This window comes from Chanodichthys erythropterus, chromosome 20 (assembly GCF_024489055.1).
Source record: "Chanodichthys erythropterus isolate Z2021 chromosome 20, ASM2448905v1, whole genome shotgun sequence".
NCBI lineage: Eukaryota > Metazoa > Chordata > Actinopteri > Cypriniformes > Xenocyprididae > Chanodichthys > Chanodichthys erythropterus.
In genome coordinates, this window is record NC_090240.1 from 21,769,178 (window position 1) to 21,794,192 (window position 25,015).

Below are 25,015 nucleotides of genomic sequence, written 5' to 3' on the forward strand. Positions count from 1 at the left end.
TCATCCAGACCATGGCCACCAGCAATGAGGCTGAGAGGCAGGACTGGAGAAATCAGGAGCTGGATGGCGTACAGATGATTATTTAGGGGGCTGCTGAGTGGGGGTGGTATTCAGTCATAGCAGACGGGCATAATGAGAGTTGTTTCACTTTGGGCAGGTCCTGAAACAGGTGAAATTAAGACATTGAGTGGCAAGCCTTAAAGGGATAGTTCACCCAAAAATGAAAATTTTGTCATCATTTACTCACCCTCATGTCGTTCCAAACCCGTATGAATTTCAGTTTTCTCTGAACACAAAATAAGACATTATGAAGAACGTCGGAAACCAAGAAGCAGAATGAACAGTCCATCAACTGTTTGGTTACCCATATTCTTCAAAATATCTTCTTTTGTATGTATTGTGTATTATATAGATATTACACATAAATGTAAGTGTTTTATGGACATGGGGTGTGCAGTAGGTTATCATTACTGTCAGTTTAAATCTTTCTCTGTAGTCCCTCAAACAACCACTATAACTTCAAAATCATCTCGAACTGGTGAAGATGTTTCAGCAACATCCTTCAACATTTAGCTGATGTCTCCATCTGCTGGACTACAGACTCTAGTATAGCCTTCATTCAATTGGTTCTGGACATTTACTCATTTTCATTTATGGATTGCTCTACAATTTGGAAAAATATATAGTAGTTTGCTTCACTGCAGACAGGATATTACAGCCCACACTATACTTAACACACAGTAATAGTAATAAAACTAAAACTATAAAACAGTAGTAAAAGTTTTGGGAGTAACATTTTAGATTTCTGATTAAATAAATAAAACCCTGGGAGATGTATAGTTTCCACATTTGTGTAGACTATTCGTTTTCAAAACAACAAAAATAAATTGACACACAAACCATTTGGTTATTTAATAAAATAAGTTAATTAATTAATTCATACATACATAAATAAGTGAATGAGTATAGTGATTATTAAATACTAAGTTTTGGGAGGTTTTCTTTTCTTTTCTGTTTTATTTTGGGTAGGGGCTCATCTGAAAACTCTACCGTCCGAAGGAAGACCGACATGCGAAGCAACTTTATTGTTCCATCTCCCGCAGACAGTGGTCGCTGCACGGGCGGATTGGGATGGATTTATAGCACGGGAAATCGCTGCGTTATGAATTTCATAAAATCTTTGCTTCTCGGTTGTGGACTGTATTCTTTCGAGATCTTGCCTGATTTGTTTATTCACTCTCCTCTGTTAAATACGTAAGAACGCAGGAAGTGTACGGTTTTTGAAAGCATCTTGTTGTTTGTAAAGCAGGCCGCGCAGGCCTCGGATTTTCCTAAGATTTTGTCCGGCATGGTGCGCTCGGCCCACGGGAAACTCGCGGCATTTCACACCCGGTAAGACCCAATACAGCGCGCGCTGCAACAAGTCCTTTTGTTCTGCTATGGATCGTGTAATCTCAACTCCATATTTCATATTTTGGCTACATTTGAGGTTAGATTAGTGAGTTTGCTCAGTAACGTATCGTTGTTGTATTGTAAACACAAAGATTCACGTAGTTAGACGTTGACGAGCATGCTATGTTATTAGCAGCTAAGCTAGCTACCAGCTCTTATGTTTCAACGAACTGTTTTCTGCTATCACAGACCGTGTTTCTAAATTAAAAACATTTATTTTTTCACTTACAAATCCAGTGGACCAAATTAAATTATTTGCGCATTGTAAATTATAGCTTTTATAGTTATCATTCGCATCGTTCTAGTGTAAGTCAGCTTTATCTCTGCAGATCTAAACAATGTGAATTAACAAGTAACGTTAATACAAAGATGAATAGTTAGTGTTTATTACTTTGCTATTTATTTGCTTATTAATTATTTTAAGTGTCGCTTTCATAAATGTGCAGTTTTTACAACTATAATGCATATAATGTTTAATGTGTATTAAAGTGTTATAACTCTAATCCCAAATACTTCTATATCTGTAACCCTCTGTAAATAAACAACAGGACCATATAGGCTAGGGACAGGTGTTTTAGGGATAATATTTCAAATTCTGCACAATTTGAACATACAGTATGTAGTTATAACGTCTTTTGTGCTGTCTTTTGTGCCTTTATTGTATAGCATAAGACTTGTTTGAGACTGAATAGGAAGCTTACTTAGTCTGTTAACCGTAATAAAGGCAGCAGGTGGATTGATGTAATATTTTAGCCAACCAGATGATTGAAACAAAATTTTCAGAGTTTATTATTTAATGTAGAGTGCACTTAATTTTTGGGTACAAGAATGATGTTTCTACATTTTTCTCAAAAAATTCTCCTTTACTCTCTCAACAGGTGCCGAACCATGGTATGCAACTAGCACCCAGTTTGACTGCCAGCATACTTCATATACAACACACTACTGCGAATACAACGGCCTTTACAGCGCTGCAAGCTAATTGCTGAACCACTCTGAAGTGAAGTTGACTCTCCACAGAGACAACTAAGTGAACTGTGGTACCAAAACAGAAGCAATATCATATTATTTAAGACCCTTTTTATACTGACATTTGGCTAGGGACTTTAGAATGGCATCTGTTCCTGTTTACTGCTTGTGTCGTCTCCCTTACGATGTCACCCGATTCATGATTGAGTGTGATGTTTGTCAGGACTGGTTTCATGGCAGGTGAGGTTGCATTTTGTAAATTACAATTTAAAACGAAATCACCATTTTTTTTGTAATTTATATGACGTAATTTGTTTGCCATTGTAATATATTATCTGTTCTAATGTAGTTGTGTTGGAGTGGAAGAGGACAAAGCGGCAGAAATTGACCTGTATCACTGTCCTAACTGTCAGGTGACACATGGACCCTCTGTCAGTAAGTGTGGCAAACATCATAAAATCACCATAAACATTGGCTATAGCCAAAGTCTGCATTAAAATGAAGTTTTCTTTCGTATTGTGATGTATATCCATGTAAAGTGGCTTACTGAACAAAGAAATATAAAGGGCGGGATTTGTTTTTGTCCACTGGGAATTGATTGGATGGTCGCTTGCGATTGCTTTGATCTGCGTGACGGGTTGTCCCGCCCTCATGCCTTTTTAAATAAAGATTTTTTTTTTTTTTGTGACAATTAATCAGGCACAGCTAGTAATAAAAATAGATAGCAGGACCATTTACATCCTCATTGTGGAACACAAACACATTAAATATTAGCAAACCTATAAGCTTGCATGATTAGTAACTATGATATCTGCTTCTCTCTCAGTGCGCAAACGACGGGGGGCTCTTAAGCACGTTGATATTGGTGTGGGTAGAGACTCAGGACGACCTGTGAAGACGGGCAGTGCTCAGTTTGTCAGGGAGCTACGCAGCCGCACTTTTCCCAGGTATGGTTTATTCATGTGTTATTTCTTACTGAGTTACAGGACACTTATTGCCAGGTTAAAATTAGGCCACTAGGTGACTCTGCTTTCTTAACCCAGATTCATTTAGCTCTGATCAGACTTGAAGCGATGATTCATACTGCTTGCGTTAGCAGTCTGTGGTGTTATTGGATTAAATAAAATTTTTTTGAAAATGCACAGTGATGAGTATGCTAATGTTTGTATTTAAGTGCTGATGAAGTCCTGCTGAAGCCAACCGGGGCCCAGCTCACTGTTGAGTTTCTAGAGGAGCGCTCTTTCAGCGTCCCAGTCCTGGTCCTCAGGAAAGATGGCCTGGGCATGAATCTGCCCCCGTCATCCTTCTCTGTATCGGATGTAGAGCATTATATTGGTAACAACTTTAATCACATCTGCAGTGCCATTCTACGTTTTCAGTCATATGTTTGTGAAAAGTCATGTTTAGATAGGAATGTAATGTCTTACAATTGTGTCATAGGGGCTGACAAAGAAATTGACGTGATTGATGTCAACCGCCAAGCAGACCTGAAGATGAAACTGGGAGAGTTTGTGGAGTACTATAACAGTCCAAACAGAGACCGAGTTCTCAATGTGATCAGCTTGGAGTTCTCAGACACCAGGTAGTTTTTTGGGATGTGTTAATTTACATTCACAAATGTCCATCTGAATGTGTACGGCTGTAGCTGGGGTGCATTGAAGTCTGCGTGAAATGAAAATTCACCCTATGTGTTTTCTAAGAAAGAAAAGATTAGTTACTGTCTCTGCTAAATCTTTAAAGGGGTTGAATTTAAAGGGGTTAAATTCACTTTTATCAGGTGTTTGAACACCAATTTGTGTCTGCAGTGTGTGAGAACAACCAACCAATAATGGTAAAAATTCACTCACTAATTTTTTTTAAATAATTCCCATAAATTAAAAGCATACTCTTCAAAAGAGCTGATTCAGATTCCCCACATGATGACATCACTGTAGGGGGAAACCCCGCCCACAGCCAGTGACAATCTGCCAAGTCAAGTCATCCTCATTTATATATTTCTTTTCACATTACATATTGTTTCAAAGCAGCTTCACAGTGACAATAGGAAAATTATTATCGAGCTAAAGTTGGTTTTTGATTGAATCACTTCCATTGTAAAAATTGTTAATTATATGCCCTATTAGCATAGACACAGCCATGAGTGAGAAGCACAGAGCCGGCCATTTCTGTATCCTCGCTGTAGCAGCTGGAATTTTATAACGTCTGCACCAAATAGGCATTACAAGTGTTGTGTTTTGGGATGTACCAATGAACATAAGTCACTGAGGACATTTTGGTTAAATTTCATTTTCAAAGGAAATGTCCCAGAAAAAAACGGTAAATTAAATTGTTGTGTTTTTGTGTCGGACTGCTTCGCAAATGAGGCTCTTTTCAATGCTGGATTTTCACAAAGGTTGATTCTGAAACATATAAGGCTGAACACCACTGCTGACAGTTTCTGACATTTTCATTGCATAAGATTGTCCTGTTTTGTTGTTGTCGGTATGTTGGAGCATAAGCTTAAAGCCCCACCCTCTTCTCGAAAAGGGTCCGGGAGCATCAGCTTATTCGCTTTTAAAGCGACACACAAAAATGGCGTTTTTGCTCATGCTGTAAGAAATTAACTGTGGGGTAATTTGAGCAAAATCTTCACATACACACTCTGGGGATGCTCAAGACTTATTTTATATCTCGTCCCCCTTTGAAGAATTTAAAGGCAACTTTTCCAGGCGCATTTATCTGTGCAAACTGTCTAACCATTTTTGTGTCTTTTCTTAGGTTGTCAAATCTGGTGGAGACACCAAAGATCGTGAGGAAGCTGTCATGGGTGGAGAATCTTTGGCCTGAGGAGTCTGTCTTTGAGAGGCCTAATGTGCAGAAATACTGCCTGATGGGAGTGAAGGACAGTTACACGGACTTTCACATTGACTTTGGAGGAACCTCTGTGTGGTACCACGTACTCCGGGTCAGTTATTCTCTTTAAAAATGTAGTATATTATCTGTGGAGAAAGCTGGAAATGTCTCTGTGTTCATTTGAGAGGAGTAACTGCATTTCATTTCTCCAGAAAGCAACATGCTTTGTCTTCTAGACCAAAGAGGTCTTATGTATTTGTTTTTATACATATCAGGGTGAGAAGATCTTTTACCTCATTCGTCCCACTGCTGCTAACCTGTCCCTTTTTGAGCGCTGGAGTTCGTCCTCCAATCAGAATGAGCTGTTTTTTGGGGACCAGGTAGACATGTGCTACAAGTGTTCACTTAAGCAAGGAAACACCCTCTTCATCCCAACAGGTACAATGTCTATTTCTGCCAGTAGTAAGATGCGCTGGGATTTATTTCAAAACTACATTTAATGTTGATTCTTTCTTTGTGCCTAAATTTCTTGCTGTCAGGGTGGATTCATGCTGTCCTGACCCCTGTGGACTGTTTGGCATTTGGGGGAAATTTTCTACACAGCCTCAACATTGACATGCAGCTTCGGTGAGATGATGCTTCTGTTGATCTTCTTACGCTAAGCAGTAGTGCACTGGGCTTTTTCATTGGTCAGTTTTCTATTTCTTTTCTTCAGAGCATATGAGATAGAAAAGCGTCTGAGCACGGCAGACTTATTCAGGTTTCCAAACTTTGAGACGGTGTGCTGGTATGTTGGCAAGCATCTGCTTGACACCTTCAGAGGTGAGGCTTCTCCTCATAAAGCAAATGGCTGCTTTCTTTACTGCCTTTTTTTCTTTTTCTTTTTAAACAACAGTCTTTCATGTACTTTCATTTTTCTGTTTTTCTAATCAACTTCAGGTCTGAGAGAGAATCGACGGCATCCTGCCACTTATTTGGTCCACGGAGCCAAAGCTCTCAATAATGCTTTCCGTACCTGGACACGGAAGGAAGTAAGTTTAATTATATGACATGTAGGACTTACGATTAGTATGGTATTCATTATATACTCATGATATATTCATATATTTAAAGTCAAGTAGAAAAAGCAATGAATCAGTTCAAACTGTTTCAGTTAGTTGATTCAAATCTAATTAATTTGCATCATCACTTTTAAATGTTCACTAAAGACCCTGTTTTAATATATGTTGGTAAATATTGCTGATAATTGGAGCCTATAAATGAGAATAATTAAATACCTTGTTCATTGAGTGAAAAAGCAATTGGAAAACCAGATTTTACTATATTTTACTTGTAATTTTTAATACATTTTCCCAGTGTAATTCGATTGGGTGTTTGGCTGAAATTGTTTATTTTTACTGGGGGGAAAAGACCTCTCTTACTAATATTGGATGGATGTACATTGAATTTTGTCAAAAGGCTCAAAAATATATAGAATCATATCACAAAGAATATTATATCTGTCATGTAGGCCTGAATAGCATACTAAAATTACGTAAAATTTCAAATATCTGTGGTACCATTGTTTTCTGCTATCGTAAACCATTTCATTGGAATTCTGTGCAATGACACAAAGCTTATATTGGTTGTTTTTTTGATATTTAGTCCCTGGCTGAGCATGAACATGAGATACCAGAGACTATAAAGATCCAGCAGCTAGTGAAGGACCTGGCTAAGGAGATACGCCTGGTTGAGGTGAGAGTAGCTTTGGCCTAGATTTTCAATGAAAAAGGCAATTAGTGATTTATGTCCAGCATCTGATTTTTGTGTCTCTTTTGCAGGATATCTTCCAGCAGAACATTGGCAGGAGTGGGACACCCTTTGGTGGCTCTCAGGGTCTTCCCTCTCCTCACCCTAAAGCTCCATTGAACACATCCCTCGCTTTTGCCCAGCACCTAGGTAAAAAGAGAGGTCCCAAGCTGAAGGACGGATTTGGAGGAATGGGCATAGGCCCTCCAGGAGCTAAGAAAAAGAGCCAAAAAGGCAAAGAGATAAAGACAGAAGCCGGAGAGCTGGACCTACTCGAGATTCATACTAAACACACCCTCAAGAAGTTCCAGCCAGGGTGCAAAGTCAAAAAGAGCAAGGTGGAATTTATAATACGTTCATTAATCATTGTTATGTTTATTACATTTCTGTTCAAAAATATGTGGTCAGTTAGAATTTTTTTTTCCGATTAAGAAAATTATTTTTAAATCTTTATGTTGGAAATAAAGCTGAAAAATTAAATTTTGTACTTATTAAATATCATCATTGTAAAGAACATAATTTGGCTTTTCAGCTTGAGCTGCCTGATGACTGTCTAGATGACTTCGAAGAGAAGATCAACAAGAGCAAGCTCAAACTTGTGCTGACTAATGGAAAGATACAAGGGTAAAATGTTTATCTTCACCCATTTCCCTGACATGAGTATTTTTAAATCTAAGCAATGACACACTTATTTTTCATACCTCCTCTTCTTCTTGTTTTAGGAAGAAAGGTCGTGCTGGCAGTGCAAATGGAGCCGGGAGTTCACTTCAACAGTTCCAGCCCCACATGGCTACTTTATCCGACTTTGATTCAGAAGATGAGCTTCAGATCGATGAAACCCCACCACCTCGCCGTAGACCATCTCTACCGAGCAAGAAGAAGTTAGCTGGTAAAAGATTTCTCCCATTTATTTTTTCTGTTTAGCTAATAACGTCAACATCTTGGTACAAACTAATACTTGGCTAAACATTCTCATTAAGGTCTACCAAGGAAACTACCTCGGGCCAAACCATGCAGCGACCCCCACAGAATCCGTGAGCCAGGAGAAGTGGACTTCGATATTGAGGTATGCAAGTCTCTTTTAGGCAAGCTTTAGATTCATCTCTAGATGTCTAGTTGGCACTGGTTCTGTATCTTGTTGTTAAATAGGAGGATTACACCACAGATGAAGAGATGCTCACAGTCCAGGGTGTGAAAGGTGGAGCAGGTGGGATTTTAGACTTGCTCAAGGCAAGCAAACAGGTGGCGGGTCTCGATTCTGTACTGAGGTACTTCATACACACACTTTATATACTGCATGCTGGTCATTATTAAGTCTTTATGTCATAGTGAAAATTGTAGATGTTTGTTTTTATACTCACTCCTTTTGATTCTCTTTGTTTTCTCAAGTGAGGAAGCACCAGCCTCCCCCAGCACCCGTGATGCTATCCAGGGCATGCTCTCAATGGCCAATCCTCCATCCTCCTCATCTTCCTCCTCCTCCTCCTCTCCTCTATCTATCTCCGGAGGCGAGATGCTGGGGCTTTTAAAGGAGAAAGGCGGGAGAGCTGGGTGGATAAGTGGAGTCAAGAAGAACGAGAAGAAGACCACCATTCAGAGGCCAGGGAAACGGCCCATCAAGCGTCCAGCACGGCACCTCAGTGACGAAGAAAGCTTGGATGAACAGGAGACCCTGGGTACCTGTTTTAAAGACTCTGATTACGGTGAGTTCACAGATTCTTGAACATTTACATCAGGTTTGTTAGCATACGTAACAGGGGGAAATACTGTGAACCAGAGTGATTCTGTTAAAAGGACAACTTCTACCCTCTTCTACAGTTTATCCGTCACTAGAATCTGACGAGGAGGATCACATCAGCAAGTCCAAAATGAAAAGAAAGCGAAACTGGGATGATACTCCCTGGAGTCCTAAAGGTAACCACATGTATGAACTTTTAGTTTTTTTGAGCATTTTGTTTCTAAACATTTCTAAACTTAATTTCTTCACACATCCTCAGCCCGTGTGACCCCTACACTGCCCAAGCAGGAGCGACCGGTAAGAGAGGGTGCCAGGGTGGCATCTGTAGAAACTGGGCTTGCAGCTGCTGCTGCCAAACTGGCACAACAGGTGAACTTCTGTTCCACACTATGCCGTAACCTACAATTACATTGAATTTGACTTTTTCAAAACATCCTTTAAATTCAGTCAAGTAATATTCATTCATTTTAGTCATTCGTTTTACTCAAAAATGGCATCTGATTTTAGTCTTTGAAAAATAGCATTTCAGTTGACAGAAATACAAAAGTAAATATTAACTTATATTTGACACGTTATTAAAGGTTCTCTAAGCGATCCTGAGCAGAGTAACTTCCTGTTGACGTTCGAAGTGTTGTCAAACAAAACAGAGGCTAGCTAGACCCTCACTCCTCCTCCTCCTCCCCCTCCCCTCTGTGCCTCCTGAAATGTTTGCTGTATGTGACAAAAAATGTTTTGGCCTAAAAACGCGTGACATCGCTTAGAGGACCTTTTTAAATATATAAGATATATCATTGTATAAATTAAAGAATAAATTAAAAAATGTTTAAACATTTAACAAAAACATCAAAAACCTGATTTATTTATTAATTTAGTTATTCGCCCTTTGTGTTTTATAGATGTTTTAATGCATTGTTGAGGAAAGAGTGTGTTCACAACATGAGCTACACTTTCTGATTAGCATGTTTTTATTTAATTTTTTATTTTTTATTTGAATTTTTTTTTACAAAAAACTAGGGGTGTGACAAGACGGGTAGCTCACGAGATGAGACACAAGATTGAATTCACAAGATTTTTACACTCTATTTTTAAGAAATCCTCAAAGATGATTAGAAAAATAATCTGCAGGTGCATTTGAAATGTTTTAACTAATCATCTTGTAATTAATGTCATTTCAGTTCTACTTTCTGAGTATGAATTATCATATGCAGTAAAAGACAACAATATTCGAACACTGTAAAACATTTTTCCGCAAACTCAAATGACTGGCTTCTCTCCTGTATAATTTCCTACAAGTCTCTTCAGACCTTACTGTACATGATTTATGAGCTTCTACAGCTTTTGACCTCCTAACTGAACATACAATATATATATACTTTTTTATATATATAACATTATGAAATATTATTACAAAATTTAAAGGTACACTCTGTAACTGTAACTTGATGCTTAATATATTTTTGTGGATTTTTTTTTTTTTTTCAGGATTCTTTAATAAATAGAAAGTTCAAAAGAACAGCAATTGAAATTGTAATCTTTTGTTGCTTTAATACCAGGAACAGCAGAAAACCATAACCAAGAGAAGATACACCAAGAAGAAGGTCCCTCAAGAGAAGGTACATTCTGCAGCTGCCCAACTCCAGCGTCAGCCGGACTCTGCACCCGTGTCTCCTCCGCTGCCCTCTGAGCCTCCTGTGGACTGCATAGTTGAAGAGAGGAGAGTGGAGGTGTACTCTGCCAGCTTGCTGGACCACGAGTACACAGCAGGACCAGGCCCATTCAGCCCTGGGGGTCCAAGAGGAAGTGGCGCCATGGCCCCTGGCGTGTTTCTGACTTCAAGACGCCCCTCTCTCTCTCCCCAAAACAGCAGCAGCTACTCTCCCTCTGCCCCCTCACCCGGAGGTCTGGCAACTCCAACATCAGCAGGAGCATGTCAAGGTATCTAGAATTACAGGATAGTACCTTTTAACAGTGATGTGCTTGGAATCAAACTGAAATTCAATCTCTTTTTTTGTTTCTCACAGGGAAACGTCCAAAGAAAGGACTTGCCACAGCTAAACAGAGACTGGGAAAGATTCTGAAAATACATCGAAACGGCAAGCTTCTCCTGTAGATTGATAATATGGAGAAGAGACTGCAGGGAACAATAGAGGTGGAGAAAACGAATAAGGCTGAGAGGACCTGAATGATTTTGAAGTTAAATTATGTGACTCTTTTATGGTTAATGTTCTGCTTGCCTGGTTTTATTTGCTTCATCAGGGCGAAAAGTGAAAAGAATGGTAACTTGCTGTGAGAAAATTCAAGTGAAATCCATTTAGCATGGTGTTTTAGAATAGAAATTTTATTTGAAAAGCAAATAGAGCTAAACAGACGGATACATTAAACTAGTAATGGATACCAGTGAGTGATGACTGTATTGCTAATATTGGTATTTTTTTCCAACATTTTCAGTGCTTCACCTTTAAAAATGTGCTGCATACATGTACACTCCACCTAAACCCTCTTTGTTTCATAGTTAATATTTAGTTTTAACATTGTATATTTCTAGAATTCCGAGGAGCACTTGATGTTAAATCAAATTGCCGTCGCAAACAAGATTACAACATTGTTCAGAAGATCTTTGACTGGTTTATTTGAAGATTTTACTTCCTAAATTTAGGATTGAGATTGTTTGGTCTGAATTGTCCCATGGATGAGAGGAGATCTAATTCTTCAGTCATCAGCTCAGCAATTTGTAATGTCCCAGTCTAATCTCCTCCTAAAGCCATGCATATTATTTGTTTACATGCTTCATTTAGTATGTGTTCATATCAAGTTGTTTTATACCATAGAAGGCAATTTGATACACCATTGACCGTAATTGCTGTAGATGAAGTCCTGTAGTAATGTCTCCTTGCTTGTTAAATAATGTTTTTACCGTAGTGTACTAACACATTTTTATCAACAAATGTATTTTAGATGTGTATATATTTTATATAAGTTTGTCTTGTTTTGTTTGTTTTCCACTCAGCATGGGCAGTATGATGTCCTGCCAGCATTTGGCCATAGTTGTCTTGTTGTCCTTCCCATTTATAGTACAGCTCCGAGTGTAACTAGGGTTGAGTTCAGTGGTACACATTTTAGTAATTGTAAAGAACACGGAAATTGATTTTAGAGCAGTTTGAGATCTGAAGGGTGATTATGTAGGTTCATTGTATATATTTGGTGTTTTATTATTTTATTATCTTTTTTTTTTTTTTTTGGGGAAAGAAAGAAATTGCATTGGAATCTTTCTTGACACATCTTGTACAAAAATACTTACATGTTTTGTAAGTAACAGCATAAGAGTTGTTTAGTCAGTTTTATTTGTATAGAATAATTATGCTGTTATTTTTCATTGATGCTTATGATATTAGCAATGTGATAAAGTTAATGTATTCTATTGCTATGTCAATGTTATTGTTCATTTTATTTTCCCCCCTCCACTTATCAATAATATTAATTGTATTGTCAATATACTTTAGTTTTTCTTTTTTTATATATATATAAATACTCCATTCTAGAAGAGTTAAATATAACATTTTCTTGTAATTTTATGTAATGGCAACAATATTTTTTTAGTCTTCTCCTTTGACGATTGTCCATAATCAGCACCAAAAATATCGATAAATCAGTGGGCCAGTGTAAATATTATTTTGCTGTATTTTTTTCTTTTTCTGAAAATGTCACAGATCTTCACCCTGCCGAACTGTCATCATGCCATCCGAATGTGATTAGAAACTTGTTTTGAGGTTTGTAGAAATGTTTTGAACATGAAATAACAGAAGACAGTTGTTAGAATATCCTGGTAAAATATTTTTTAGACATTGTTTTCAGATGATTCTGGAGTTGAAAAGGAAATTTCTGAAATATTTTGAGTTTTTTGTACATTTGTTTGATTTGACTACTACTTCACATCATCTCTGAATGTACACTCATATTTTACCAAACATCTGTGCCTTCAGTAATGTCCCAAACATAGCAACCTCTCTTACTGAAACTAATCTTTTTATACGAGTTTTACTTTAATGGCAACTAATGTCTACTGAGACGGCTATTCAGGATCTTTGGAAATTGACAGTGCAAAACAGGAATGATGTGAAGCAAGCTGCGCAATGAAGTGTTCAAAAACCTCAAAATATACAAGGACTGACTCTTTTAAAGATGTTCTTATTAAAACTTACATTTACTTAAGTTATTCTCTATATCATCTTGAGTTAATTGTGTGGATTTTAGGATTTATTTATCCTTTAACCATTTTCTTGTATGTTTATTTTGAACAATTAATGTTGATCACACAGTTTCTTCTCAGGGTTTATTTTGTATCTGATATCATTTTGATAGAACCGTTTAAAGAGCAACAGTAGTGTTAGGAGTGCACATTCAGGACCACTTAAAAACAAGTCAAATTTGAACCCATTTAATATTTATAATTGGACGTTGTCTTTTGCTATTGTCCCCACCTTTGGTTTTTGGAACGGCTTGAGCAGTTTTTTCCAAATGACCTCTATTAAAAGATATTTTTAAAAACTGTTTGCATTTTTTTTTTTCATTATAAGCCTATTTTCATCTTCAAGTCACGTGGTTAGTGGGTCCGACTAGCTGCTTTGTTTCTTGCAATGGTCCATATATATATTTGTATTGTGTGCCAGACGTTTAAAATAATGAACCCATGAAAGTGGAATAAACGGAAGAAGTCACGTGAGTTAAAGCCGCATCTCTGTTGCCATAGTGGTGGCAATGACGGTCAGCGATTGGCTGATGGCACGTCTTCGTCAGCCAGTCAAAATGCGCGCTTTTTACAAATTACTCCGGAAGTCAACACACCAGTGAGCTTCTTGCCTGGGCCAGTGGAGAGATGTGGAATGAATGTCCTGTAGCTTGAAAACAACATAAAAGAAGCTGTAGTTTTTTTAGCTCGGGTCCTGGTACGTTTTTGTGGGTTAGTAAAATTATATGCCTACCGTTTTAGTCAAATGAATACACAACTAACGTTAGGTACGCAGAGCTTGCATGTTATTGTTGTAACGTTAGCTTACATTGCTGTAGTGATATTTATGACTAGCGAACATTTCTTCGTTAAGGAACATTTGTGTGATTAATCTCAATTCCAGGCACTGAATCCCTCTCGAGATGGCGTCCTCGAACCCTCTGCGACCCCAGAACAGAAGTCAGCAGGATCCACCAGGGTAAGCGAGCTGATCATTTACACTGTATTTATATCAGCAAGAACCAGTGCATTTAAATGTCACAACATCACTTCATTAACTGATTATTTGACGGGGACGATTCAGAATAACATTGTTTTTAATGCCAATTTTTGTTTTTTTGTTTTAAACCTTTAAGTTTGTCTTTAATCCATACAGCAAGTAATTTCATAATTATTATATGGGTAAATCTCTCTACACCTGTCAAGAAATGTCCATTGCAAACTGTGTTATTTTAGTATCTTTGAGATGCCATTGTAGTTATTATTAATATTCTGATTTTTTATTTATATATGTTTAGTACGGAAGAGGATTAGGGCCAAGCAATAATAAAAAAATAAAACCATCTCGAGATTAAAGTTGTTAAATTTCGAGAAAATGGTCGAGATAAAATGTTGAGAATAAAGTCATTAAATTACGAGAATGAAATTGTTAAATTTCAAGAAAAAAGTCGAGATAAAATGTTGAGAATAAAGTCATTAAATTGCAAGAAAAAAGTCATTAAATTACGAGAACAAATTCGTTAAATTATGAGAAATCACGTTAAATTTTGTGAAAAAAGTCGAGATAAAATGTTGAGAATAAAGTCATTAAATTATGAGAAAAAAGTCGTTAAATTACGAGAACAAATTCGTTAAATTACGAATTTGTTCTCAAAATTTAAAATTTTTCTCATAATTTTACGAATTTGTTTTCATAATCTAACGACTTTTTTTCTCGTAATTTAATGACTTTATTCTTAACATTTTATCTCGACTTTTTTCTCGAAATTTAACAACTTTTTTCTCATAATTTAACGAATTTGTTCTCATAATCTAACGACTTTTTTTCTCGTAATTTAATGACTTTATTCTTAACATTTTATCTCGACTTTTTTCTCGAAATTTAACAACTTTTTTCTCATAATTTAACGAATTTGTTCTCATAATCTAACAACCTTTTTCTCATAATTTAATGACTTTATTCTTAACATTTTATCTTGACTTTTTTCTCGAAATTTAACGACTTTTTTTCTCATAATTTAACGAGTTTATTCTCAACATTTTATTTCGACTTTTTTCTCGAAATTTAACAACTTTTTTCTCATAATTTAACGAATTTGTTCTCATAATCTAACAACCTTTTTCTCATAATTTAATGACTTTATTCTTAACATTTTATCTCGACTTTTTTCTCGAAATTTAACGACTTTTTTTCTCATAATTTAACGAGTTTATTCTCAACATTTTATTTCGACTTTTTTCTCGAAATTTAACAACTTTAATCTCGAGATGGTTTTATTTTTTTATTATTGCTTGGCCCTAATCCTCTTCCGTATAATAGTTTATTCAATTTTATTTCAGATTTAATTATTTTAGTACATAAATGCCAAAAAAAAAAAAAATCAAATAACTGCCACATATCATCATGTACTTTTCTTCATATGTTTTGGGAGTGTCCTATTGTCAGTAATCTATGACACATGCAAACTTTGTTTTATCCTCTTTACTACAAATGGATTAGATGGTTAAGTCAAGTTTATGTCTTCTTAATGATGATTCTGACTTATGTATAAGCTCAATACAAAAAAGAATGTTATTTGCTGGTTTTACAGCTGCAAAAAAAGACAATAACTCAGAAGTGGTTTACACCGCACATGTGTGGCAAAAAATTGGATCCACAGTCTCCTTAAAATAGTGACCTGTGAATGTACAACAGCATGAATTAATAGGGCCAAACCTACTACTACTCATGCTTGGCAATGCTCTTCTTCTGACATACTGGATTATATAAAATAATTAATATTTTTAATTATTTTTTTGCCGTCCTCTCTTCTCTCTCATCGGAATATTTAAATTGATTATATGTCAGTTGTTTTTCTTTCACTTGAATTGATGCTTTGTTGTTTGTTATATGTAAAAACAATAAAAAGTATTTTTATTTTTTATTTTACCTATTTTGCATTGTAACATTATTTTCAGGACAATTAAGCCCTCAATTCTCATTACTGTAATGGATCTTGTACCATCTTTGTCATTATTTTAATGATGATTCAATATTATTTTTTTTGTAATTATTTTTTAAAGTAAACCAATAATTTATTTACTGAAAAAAATCATTAAATTATCAAATCTGAATAAACTGTTTTACTGATCTCTGATCCATTTTATTTAATGCAATTAGGACCTTGATGAATCAGGATTTGAAGACTAAACTCAGTGCTTCCTCCTTTAAAAGAGGATCTGAGAATCTGGACCCCAATGCTTCTGCTGAAACTGGAAAAGGAGTCAATAAACTAAAAGCTGTCAGCAGGCTTCCAGTCCTCGCCAAATCTCTGCAACCAGCTCTAAGTGAGCTCTCCCAAAATCCCAGTCACAACAGATGGGAACAGAGGCCTTTTACGGTAAGGACAAGCATTTCTGACCATTACAGAAATCTAAAATAAAGTGCAATGTCTACCAAACAATTTTAAAGAAATAATTGACCTAAAAAATGTAAAGGTCAGACCACATAAGTGTTATTTTGGTATTATTTATATACTTTTGTAGTATTTATTAAAATTAAAAAAAAAAAAAAAAAAAATATATATAGATATATATATATATATATATATATATATATAATAATATATATATATATATAATATATATAATTTTAGTAGCCAAGCAATAATAAAAAAATAAAACCATCTCGAGATTAAAGTTGTTAAATTTAGAGAAAAAACTCGTTAAATTTAGAGAAAAAGGTCGAGATAAAATGTTGAGAATAAAGTCATTAAATTACGAGAACAAATTTAAGTTATGAGAAAAATGTTACATTTCGAGAAAAAAGTTGAGAGAAAATGTTGAGAATAAAGTAATTAAATTACGAGAAAAAAGTCGTTAAATTACGAAAACAAATTCGTTAAATTACGAGAATAAATTCTTTAATTTAATGACTTTATTCTCAACATTTTATCTCGACTTTTTCTCGAAATTTAACATTTTTCTCATAATTTAACTAATTTGTTTCTCGTAATTTTAAAGACTTTTTTCTCGTAATTTAATGATTTTATTCTCAACATTTTATCTCGAAATTTAGATGGTTTTATTTTTTTATTATTGCTTGGCCCTAATCCTCTTCCATATTTTTCAGTTATTTACCAACAATTTTTTAAAATGTTTTAGTTTCAGTTATCAATAACAACAATGCCACATATATAATGATTACTTTTCCATTTGTCCTCAGGGTAAAGTGCAGAAAAAAAGGACCTGCACCAAACCCATTCCTTTCAATCTGTCCCAGTCACGCTCACGCAGTCAGAGAAACACAGACATTCCTCAAGGAAAAGCTCCCCTGACACCTTCTGCCCGGCTAACATCTGTTGAAAAAGTGAGGAACTTGAATCCTAGTGCCAAAACTGAAACTCAGAGCCATAAGGCTGTGACACCAGGTGTCCTCAGGGCTCCAGCCAACAAGTCACAGCGATTGCAACCTGGTAGTCATGTAGAATATGTGGCATCAAATAAAGACTCCGCTGATGTTCACCCACCTTCACAAGAATCCGGATGCTGCAGTCACACTGATTTAAGTTCACGTTTAGGTAGCATCACTCTTGTACAGTCTAAGCTTCCTGAAGACTCCGGTTGGAGTCATTTAAGTAAACCTTCACTCATTAAAGTAGATGTTAAATCTGATAATCAAGCACCAAAGGACAAGTACTGTTTCCAGACTGTCCCATCAGCTACACAAAACCATAAAGGTGAGTGGCATAATGTCAGATATTTTCTTATTGTGTCAATCAGTTCAATGTTCAAATTGTCTCAACAGCATTCATGGTTCTTTCTTTTATTTATGTGATGTATGTGCATATGAGTACAGGATCATCATCAAATCTTCCATCAGCTGTGCGCAATGTCCTTCCATGTGAGGGATCGAGTGCTGTTGGAGCACAATGCTTGATGCCACGTTTATCTACCTGCCCCCCTGGACTGGGAACCTCCAATCATGTGGTTAGAAAACGTAGAAAAGCTCCATAATAAAACCAAGATATTTTCTGACCCTTCATAATGATAATGCTAGTTGTCTTTTCAGTCTAGTATGATGATGTAATGTTAAATTCTTTGCTCCGGATGGCATTATGTTAATCTGTATGTACCTGGATAGTTGTTACTCATATATTTTGATCTTTTAGCCTCAAAGATTTGTAAAGAAGACTCATCATGGCGTTGACGTCACCACAGGTGAGTTCACCTTTAAAGAGACTCCTACTTTTCTCAGCAATCAAAGAGGGTGAGCTTTTTATTTCTCCTTTCATTTCAAGATAAAGCTGGGCTGTTTTCCCCTGACCCTTCAGCACTACGTAGTATTCTACAGAGTGATGGAACGAGACCGGAGGAGCATGTTGGAGCAACACCCAGAGTATCAATTTGTCCCACTGGCAGAGGAACTTCTATTTATTCAGTGAGTCCGGTCCAGTGAAATGTTTATTCACACAGTGATTATATTTTACTTCTAAATGGTCCATTTAAGCAGAATAAGTTGTGAAATAGACCATGTCCACTTTAGGCTCAAAGAGTGCCTGTCAAAAAGACTCAAAAAGAAGCCCCAGCAGAAGCCAAAAGCCCTACAGGTATGTACTTTGCTATTTTTGTTCATTAGTGATTTTAGCTGGACTATTTAGTCATATACACTACCATTCAAAAGTTTGGTCAGTAAATTTTAAAATCAAGGCTGCATTTGTTTGATCAAATAGTGATACAGTAAAAACAGTAATGTTATGAAATAATATAGTTTTAAATAACTGTTTTTTTTTTTTATTATTATTATTATTTTAGTATATTATATGTATATTTTATATATATTATGTGATTTATTCCAGTGATGTCAGCTGAAAAAAGTATTTAGTGTCACATGATCCTTCAGAAATCATTCTATATTGTATTCTAAAAGTTTCTTAATATTATCAATGTTAAATAGTTTTGCTGACCAATATTGTTTTTTTATTGATATTCTTTACTTGGTTAAAGTCAACATTTATTTGAAAAAAAAAAAAATGTTGTATGTAATGTCTTTACTGTCACATTTGATCAGTTTAATGCATTCCAGCTTAATGAAAGTTTTAAAGGTGCCCTAGAACATCTTTTTAAAAGATGTAATGTAAGTCTAAGGTGTCCCCTGAATGTGTCTGAAGTAGAGGTCTACAAAGAAGACCCGAGGACCCGGGACCCGTACGGGTTCGGGACTATATTTTAAATGGTAAGCCGGGTCCGGGTCGGGTCCTAATCTATTACTTCGGTTCCCGGGTCTGATTAACATTGTGTGTATACCCGAGCCGATTTGATTCGGAGATCACCCGGCCGTGTTGGGAGTCAGTCAGCGCTGTGCGTGTTTTGTAACTTGCAAAGTATGAGCCGGGAAATAAGGTGAAAAAACACGAGTGACACCAGCCATCAAAAGCAGAGCAGGCGGAGTTAATGCAAGCAAACGGTGATCATTGAGTTTTACTATTCCTATCGTGTGCAACAGTAATGCAAACAAAATTAAAATCTCAAGAACTGCTTGTAGCCTTGCACATTCGCATTTAAATAACATAGCCTATTTCAAATCATTAACAAAATATGAACTATCACATGAATGTTGAATCTGTGACGCTTAAAGCTTATGTTTCAGGTTGCTCCAGCTAACGCGCATGTCTCATGCGAGCACACTTTCTTTCTCCTATTTTTATAATAACATTATGCCGTCTTGTTATATCTAAAGTTTTGGTCAGACTCTGCTCAGAAAGCACAGAAATGACCGCAAATAAGTATGCTAACGTCAGCGGCCATGTCACTGAACAAGCAATCGTTATTGTAGTTCAAAAGGGCAAACAAAGTTATTTTATTATGTGAGTTGACTCGAGTCTCTAGATACAACGAAATAATGCAATTGTCATCGTGACAGCAAGTGAACTTTTAAAGCTGGAATAATGAGTGGATTAAGCATTTCAACCGGCAAGAGAGGAATAACGGATGAACTTTCTTGGCAAGTGCATCACAGTCAGGTACAAGCTATAGCCTACTAATATTAGGTAAAACAACACGTTTTATTTTTACCTCTTGTTTATTGACTTATTAATAGCAATTTGCTGTGGAATAGACCTATGTGCCGATCGGGTCCAGACGGGTCCGGTCGGGTTCGGGTCCAGCTTAGACGGGTCCGGGTAGTACATTTATGGCATTCCTTGGTTCTGCACGGGTTCGGGTCCAACTTTCAAAATTATAGTCGGGCCGGGTCGGTTCCGTGAAGCACATTTACGGGTCTCTTCGGGTTCGGGTATGAATTTTTGGACCCGTGAAGACCTCTAGTCTGAAGTTTCAGCTCAAAATACCCCATAGATTTTTTTAAATTAATTTTTAAATTGCCTATTTTGGGCCATCATTATAAATGAGCCGATTCAGGGTGTGTGGCCCTTTAAATCTGGTGCTCCACGCCCCAAGAGCTCACGCTTGCCTTAAACGACATAAAAAAAGTTCAAGCAGCTAATATAACCCATAAAATGGATCTTTACAAAGTGTTCTTCATGCAGCATGTTTAATCGCGTAAGTACAGTGTTTATTTTGATGTTTACATTGATTCTGCAACGAGTTTGAGGCTGTACTCCGTGGCTAACGGCTAATGCTACACTGTTGGAGAGATTTATAAAGAATGAAGTTGTGTTTATGAATTATACAGACTGCAAGTGTTTAAAAATGAAAATGCGACGGCTCTTGTCTCCGTGAATACAGTAAGAAACGATGGTAACTTTAACCACATTTAACAGTACATTAGCAATTACAAATATGACTAAAAATATCATGAATCATGTCAGTTATTACTGCTCCATCTGACATTTTTTGCTATTGTCCTTGCTTGCTTACCTAGTCTGACGATTCACCTGTGGAGATCCAGACGTTACTAGCTGCCCTTGTCTAATGCCTTTCATAATGTTGGGAACATGGGCTGGCATATGCAAATATTGGGGGTGTACACCCCGACTGTTACGTAACAGTCAGTGTTATGTTGAGATTCGCCTGTTCTTCAGAGGTCTTTTAAACAAATGAGATTTATATAAGAAGGAGGAAACAATGGAGTTTGAGACTCACTGTATGTCATTTCCATGTACTGAACTCTTGTTATTTAACTATGCCGAGGTAGATTCAATTTTAGGGCACCTTTAATGTCTTTCAAAAATTTTATTCATCAATCTTTGTATGGTTTGTGCCTCCAGGAAGTTCCTTCTCACCTGATCCATCAGTGCTCCGTGATATTCTACAGGTCAATGGAGCAACACCTCATGCACCGACCTGCCTCACTGGCCGAGGAACTTCTTTTTACTCTGTAATACTCAGTTCCCATTTGTTTTATTAAGATTTTGAATTTGGAAATCTCCCCAGAAATAAGGTTTGAAATGTCTTGTTCACTTCAGGCTCAAAGAGTACCAGTTAAGAAGCTTCAAACAGATGATTCAGCTGCCATCAAAGCTTCTGCAGGTAATGAAGCCATTTATTTTGCATTTAATGAAGTGTATATACACTGCTGTTCAAAAGTCTGGGTCAGTTTATTTTTTAATAAATTAGTATCTTATTCAGTAAAGATGCATTACATTTATCAAAAGTGACAGACTATTTATCTTTCAAATAAATGCTGTTCCATCCAGCTTTCTATTCATAAAAAAAAGAAAAATAGTATCATGGTTTCCACAAAAAGATAAAGCGGCACTGTTTTCAACATTGATAATAATAATAATAATATTAAGAAATGTTTCTTGAGCAGCAAATCATCATATTAGGATGATTTCTGAAGGATCATGTGACAATGTAATGATGCTGAAAATTCAGCTTTGCCATCACAAAAATAAAATAGAAATAGAAAATTATTGTAATTATTTAGCAAAATTACTGTTTTTACTGTATTTTTGATCAAATAAATGTAGACTTGGTGTATATAGATTTCCTTAAGACATTTTACTGATCCCAAATTTTTGTACTGTATATGCTGTTATATATGGTGTGTGTGTGTATATATATATATTTATATATATATAATATATAATTTATTTATTTATTTAAATAAAAAAATATATATGTATGTGTGTATATGTGTTTTAACCCATAAGATTGATATCACTGTCATGTGCTCCTTTAGGAAGTGCTGTGTCCTTCTCCCCTGACCCTGCAGCCCTGCGCAGTATTCTACTGAATGAAGGTGTGAGGGCGGCTGGAGCAACACCCCGAGTTTCAACCTGTCCCAGTGGCAGAGGAACCTCCATTTATTCTGTGAGTCTGCTCAGAGTGATTCAACTTCCAGTTGTGTGCTAAATTTAAGTTTTTTTTTTTTTGACTAATGTAACTTTATATCTCAGGCCCAGAGAGTCCCAGTGAAGAAGAATAAACCAGAAGCCACGACAGCAGCAGCATCTCAGTGTAAGATTCACTAGCTATGTTTTTTCATGTGCATTTTGCATTAAAAAAGCTGGATGGAAACATCAAGATGTGCATTCATTCTAAAAATGCGCATAAAAAAACGTATGTGCTCAATTGAGGTGGATAATTTTTTTTCCAATAAGAAATATGCGTAAATTATGATGGAAACACATTTACCGAATAAATCCCTCGATGTGCAACAAAAAACTTATGTGACTTTGCCTCAACAGTGGATGTGATTGGATAACTGGACCAATTTCATTGCACAGCATCTCAAATGTTGGTTTGATCATTCTGAAATGCCTGAGCCAAAGTCTGTCATCAAAATGATTTGGACTAATTCCCTCCCAGAAGCGTCTCACATGTTTGCATTCCAAACACCAGGCATCCAAACACAAGATAACATGACCGCATTTATGATGTAGGATAAAAGAGCCAGTGGCTTCCCCGATTGCAGTAACTTCCATTCTTGTTGCAGACATTTTGCACCAGTTTCCCAGGAAGTAACTATTTTCTCTTGAACACATGGGATGGAAATGCTGCTTTATTCGCAAATGTTTTATACAGTATTCCAATTTTGCGCATAAGTTAAATTTGCAACTTTGGATGGAAACATAGCTACTCTCCAGTGTCTCTCCTCCTTCAACATCATGCTTTCATCCCTATAAGTCACTGTTTCTCTGCTGTGGTGCAGGTGCAAATAGAACACCAGTGATGAAATGGACACCGCAGCGGGTTGCAAACACCAAACCACAGTCAATGGTGAGTGTTCTCTTGTCTTGGTTTGTATTTTTTGTTTTGAAACTATTTGTATCTCATGCTAATGTTTACTGTTTCTCTTTACAGAGGAAGCTCTGTACCACCCAAAAGTCCAGTTTAAGGGGCTCTCCAGGTTTGCATGGACCCCACGACCCCAGTACTGGACTCTTGGTGTGCCATGAGGTAAAACGAGCCCATGATGCAGAACCCTTGACATTTACTTGATCTTCATGATAGAATGGCAGGTTAACACTGGGTGTTGATTGTGTTGTAGGGGGAGGATGTTGTCCAAAGGTTATTTGAGGACCAAGAGCAGATGGACGATGACCAGATAGACCAAGATGACGTTACTTCACAACAGTTACTGAAAAGTCACCAAACTGTATGATTGCTTCAACTATAAAACATTGATTTATGCATAACTGGTCAATTTCTTGATGGTCTAAAAGTAATCGCACATTGTCTTTTCCTCATGTAGACTGAAGCTCAGTCAAGAATGAAAGAAAATGGTAATTCAAATCATTGCAACACCGAGAATGAAGGCAAGAAAACAAACCAGCCGTTCATACAAGCAGCTCACAGAGGGTCCGTCATTGTTTTCTCATCAAGCCAAAGACTTGGATCAGACCGATCTCAGGATACTCTGAAGACCACTGGGGCAGGTGTCCCTCTGCAGCTCTGTGGAGACCGGCCTACATCCCATAATGCACTACCACTGTTATCAGACGAAAGAAATGGATCAAAGATCAATCCTACCTTAGACCTGACCAAAGAAAGCCAATCAAAAGGTAACCATGTCATCCAAAGCGAAACTAAAATGAACCTTTGTTGTGTTTTCTTATACCACACAGTTTTTAAATGACCATATCTGTCCAACGTTGTAAATAATTCTTAAAGGGATAGTTCACCCAAAAATTCTGTCAACTCATGTTGTTCCAAACCGTTGAGTTTCTTTCTTCTGTTGAACACAAAAGAAGATATTTTGAAGAATGGTAACCAGTTGACGTCAACTGTCTGGTTACCAACATTCTTTAAAATATCTTCTTTATTTTCAACAGAAAAAAGAAACGGTAAATGAAGACAAATTTTATTTTTGGGTAAACTATGCCCTTAAACAGACATCCTGTAGACTAAGCATTTGTAGTAGTGCAAATGTTTCCCGCTATGGTGGTAATGCGTCTCCTTCTGTTTGTAGCTTCTACCGTCATACACTCTACCGCTGTGTCTGCTCTGCGTCGACGTCATACGCCTCTGGAGGAGCTGATTCTGGATGAGGAATGTGCTACGTACACCTCTCGCCTGCTGTCGTGCCCACTGCAGCCCCGCTGTGGCAACCCGGTGGCCACCACACTTCTGTTTCAAGACTCTACTGTGAGTGATCATTCTGTTCTGAATCGTGCACAATAAACTAAGCTGGTTGTCAAGATGAATAACTGTTGATGCACCTTGTTATTTCTCTCCTCTCTACAGAGTTTTTTACCCATTGGCCTGTCCTCGCTGGTACATATGAATCCAGTCCCTTCTGGTTCCTCAATCAGAGCATAAAGGAAGATGTCCCACAGCACATTTCTTGAGTTAGTCAGTGTAAAGTTACGTAAGACTGTCTGAAAAAGTATTTCTATCTGCACTTTTGAAATGGCATGTTGTTATACAGTTAGATGTAACTGGTTACAGATTCCACAAGCAGCAAAGTCTTGAACAGATACAATGTTTGATGGATTTACTGTTGACAACATGACTGAACTTTTTGTATACTAAACACCAATCATTTTTACACTGAATTTGCCACTGAATGGAAACACTGTGTGCTTTCAGCTTGTCTCTTGTGTAAAGTGTATAATAAAACTATA

The 25,015-nt window shown here is 36.7% G+C and overlaps 2 protein-coding genes across 5 annotated transcripts; both read left to right on the forward strand.

Annotated features, from left to right (window-relative positions):
- The first annotated feature begins 1,115 nt into the window (after positions 1-1,115).
- phf8 (PHD finger protein 8) lies at positions 1,116-13,250 on the forward strand. Its single transcript, XM_067370854.1, has 22 exons — positions 1,116-1,392; positions 2,331-2,661; positions 2,771-2,856; positions 3,248-3,368; positions 3,596-3,756; positions 3,862-4,003; positions 5,179-5,365; positions 5,529-5,691; positions 5,793-5,880; positions 5,969-6,075; positions 6,193-6,284; positions 6,898-6,987; positions 7,074-7,379; positions 7,574-7,665; positions 7,764-7,930; positions 8,022-8,107; positions 8,191-8,309; positions 8,431-8,744; positions 8,860-8,955; positions 9,039-9,148; positions 10,333-10,714; positions 10,801-13,250. Exons 2-22 carry the CDS (start codon positions 2,564-2,566, stop codon positions 10,887-10,889), a joined length of 3,096 nt encoding a protein of 1,031 aa, XP_067226955.1. The 5' UTR covers positions 1,116-1,392; positions 2,331-2,563; the 3' UTR covers positions 10,890-13,250.
- troap (trophinin associated protein) lies at positions 12,473-25,015 on the forward strand. Of its 4 annotated transcripts, none has more exons than XM_067370856.1 (18): positions 12,473-12,546; positions 13,909-13,983; positions 16,165-16,384; positions 17,209-17,722; positions 17,842-17,972; positions 18,155-18,203; positions 18,284-18,423; positions 18,529-18,592; positions 21,212-21,321; positions 21,410-21,473; positions 22,129-22,259; positions 22,346-22,406; positions 23,101-23,168; positions 23,253-23,348; positions 23,440-23,547; positions 23,644-23,953; positions 24,361-24,536; positions 24,636-25,015. In XM_067370856.1, the coding sequence occupies exons 2-18, from the start codon at positions 13,928-13,930 to the stop codon at positions 24,708-24,710; spliced, it is 2,373 nt and encodes a 790-aa protein (XP_067226957.1). In that variant the 5' UTR covers positions 12,473-12,546; positions 13,909-13,927; the 3' UTR covers positions 24,711-25,015. The 4 variants fall into 4 exon arrangements, with proteins under 4 accessions (XP_067226957.1, XP_067226956.1, XP_067226959.1 ...); XM_067370855.1 differs by lacking the exon at positions 12,473-12,546 and adding an exon at positions 13,642-13,736; XM_067370858.1 differs by lacking the exon at positions 12,473-12,546 and adding an exon at positions 13,642-13,736 and having other exon boundaries at positions 16,219-16,384.

Excerpts from the sequence above, each read along its gene's own strand:
- phf8 (XM_067370854.1), top strand. The coding sequence starts at position 2,564 with ATGGCATCTGTTCCTGTTTACTGCTTGTGTCGTCTCCCTTACGATGTC. Across the intron at positions 2,857-3,247 it reads GACACATGGACCCTCTGTCA|TGCGCAAACGACGGGGGGCT; the intron begins GTAAGTGTGGCA and ends CTTCTCTCTCAG. Across the intron at positions 3,757-3,861 it reads GGATGTAGAGCATTATATTG|GGGCTGACAAAGAAATTGAC; the intron begins GTAACAACTTTA and ends ATTGTGTCATAG.
- troap (XM_067370856.1), top strand. The coding sequence starts at position 13,928 with ATGGCGTCCTCGAACCCTCTGCGACCCCAGAACAGAAGTCAGCAGGAT. Across the intron at positions 23,954-24,360 it reads CAAAGAAAGCCAATCAAAAG|CTTCTACCGTCATACACTCT; the intron begins GTAACCATGTCA and ends TTCTGTTTGTAG. Across the intron at positions 24,537-24,635 it reads TTCTGTTTCAAGACTCTACT|AGTTTTTTACCCATTGGCCT; the intron begins GTGAGTGATCAT and ends TCCTCTCTACAG.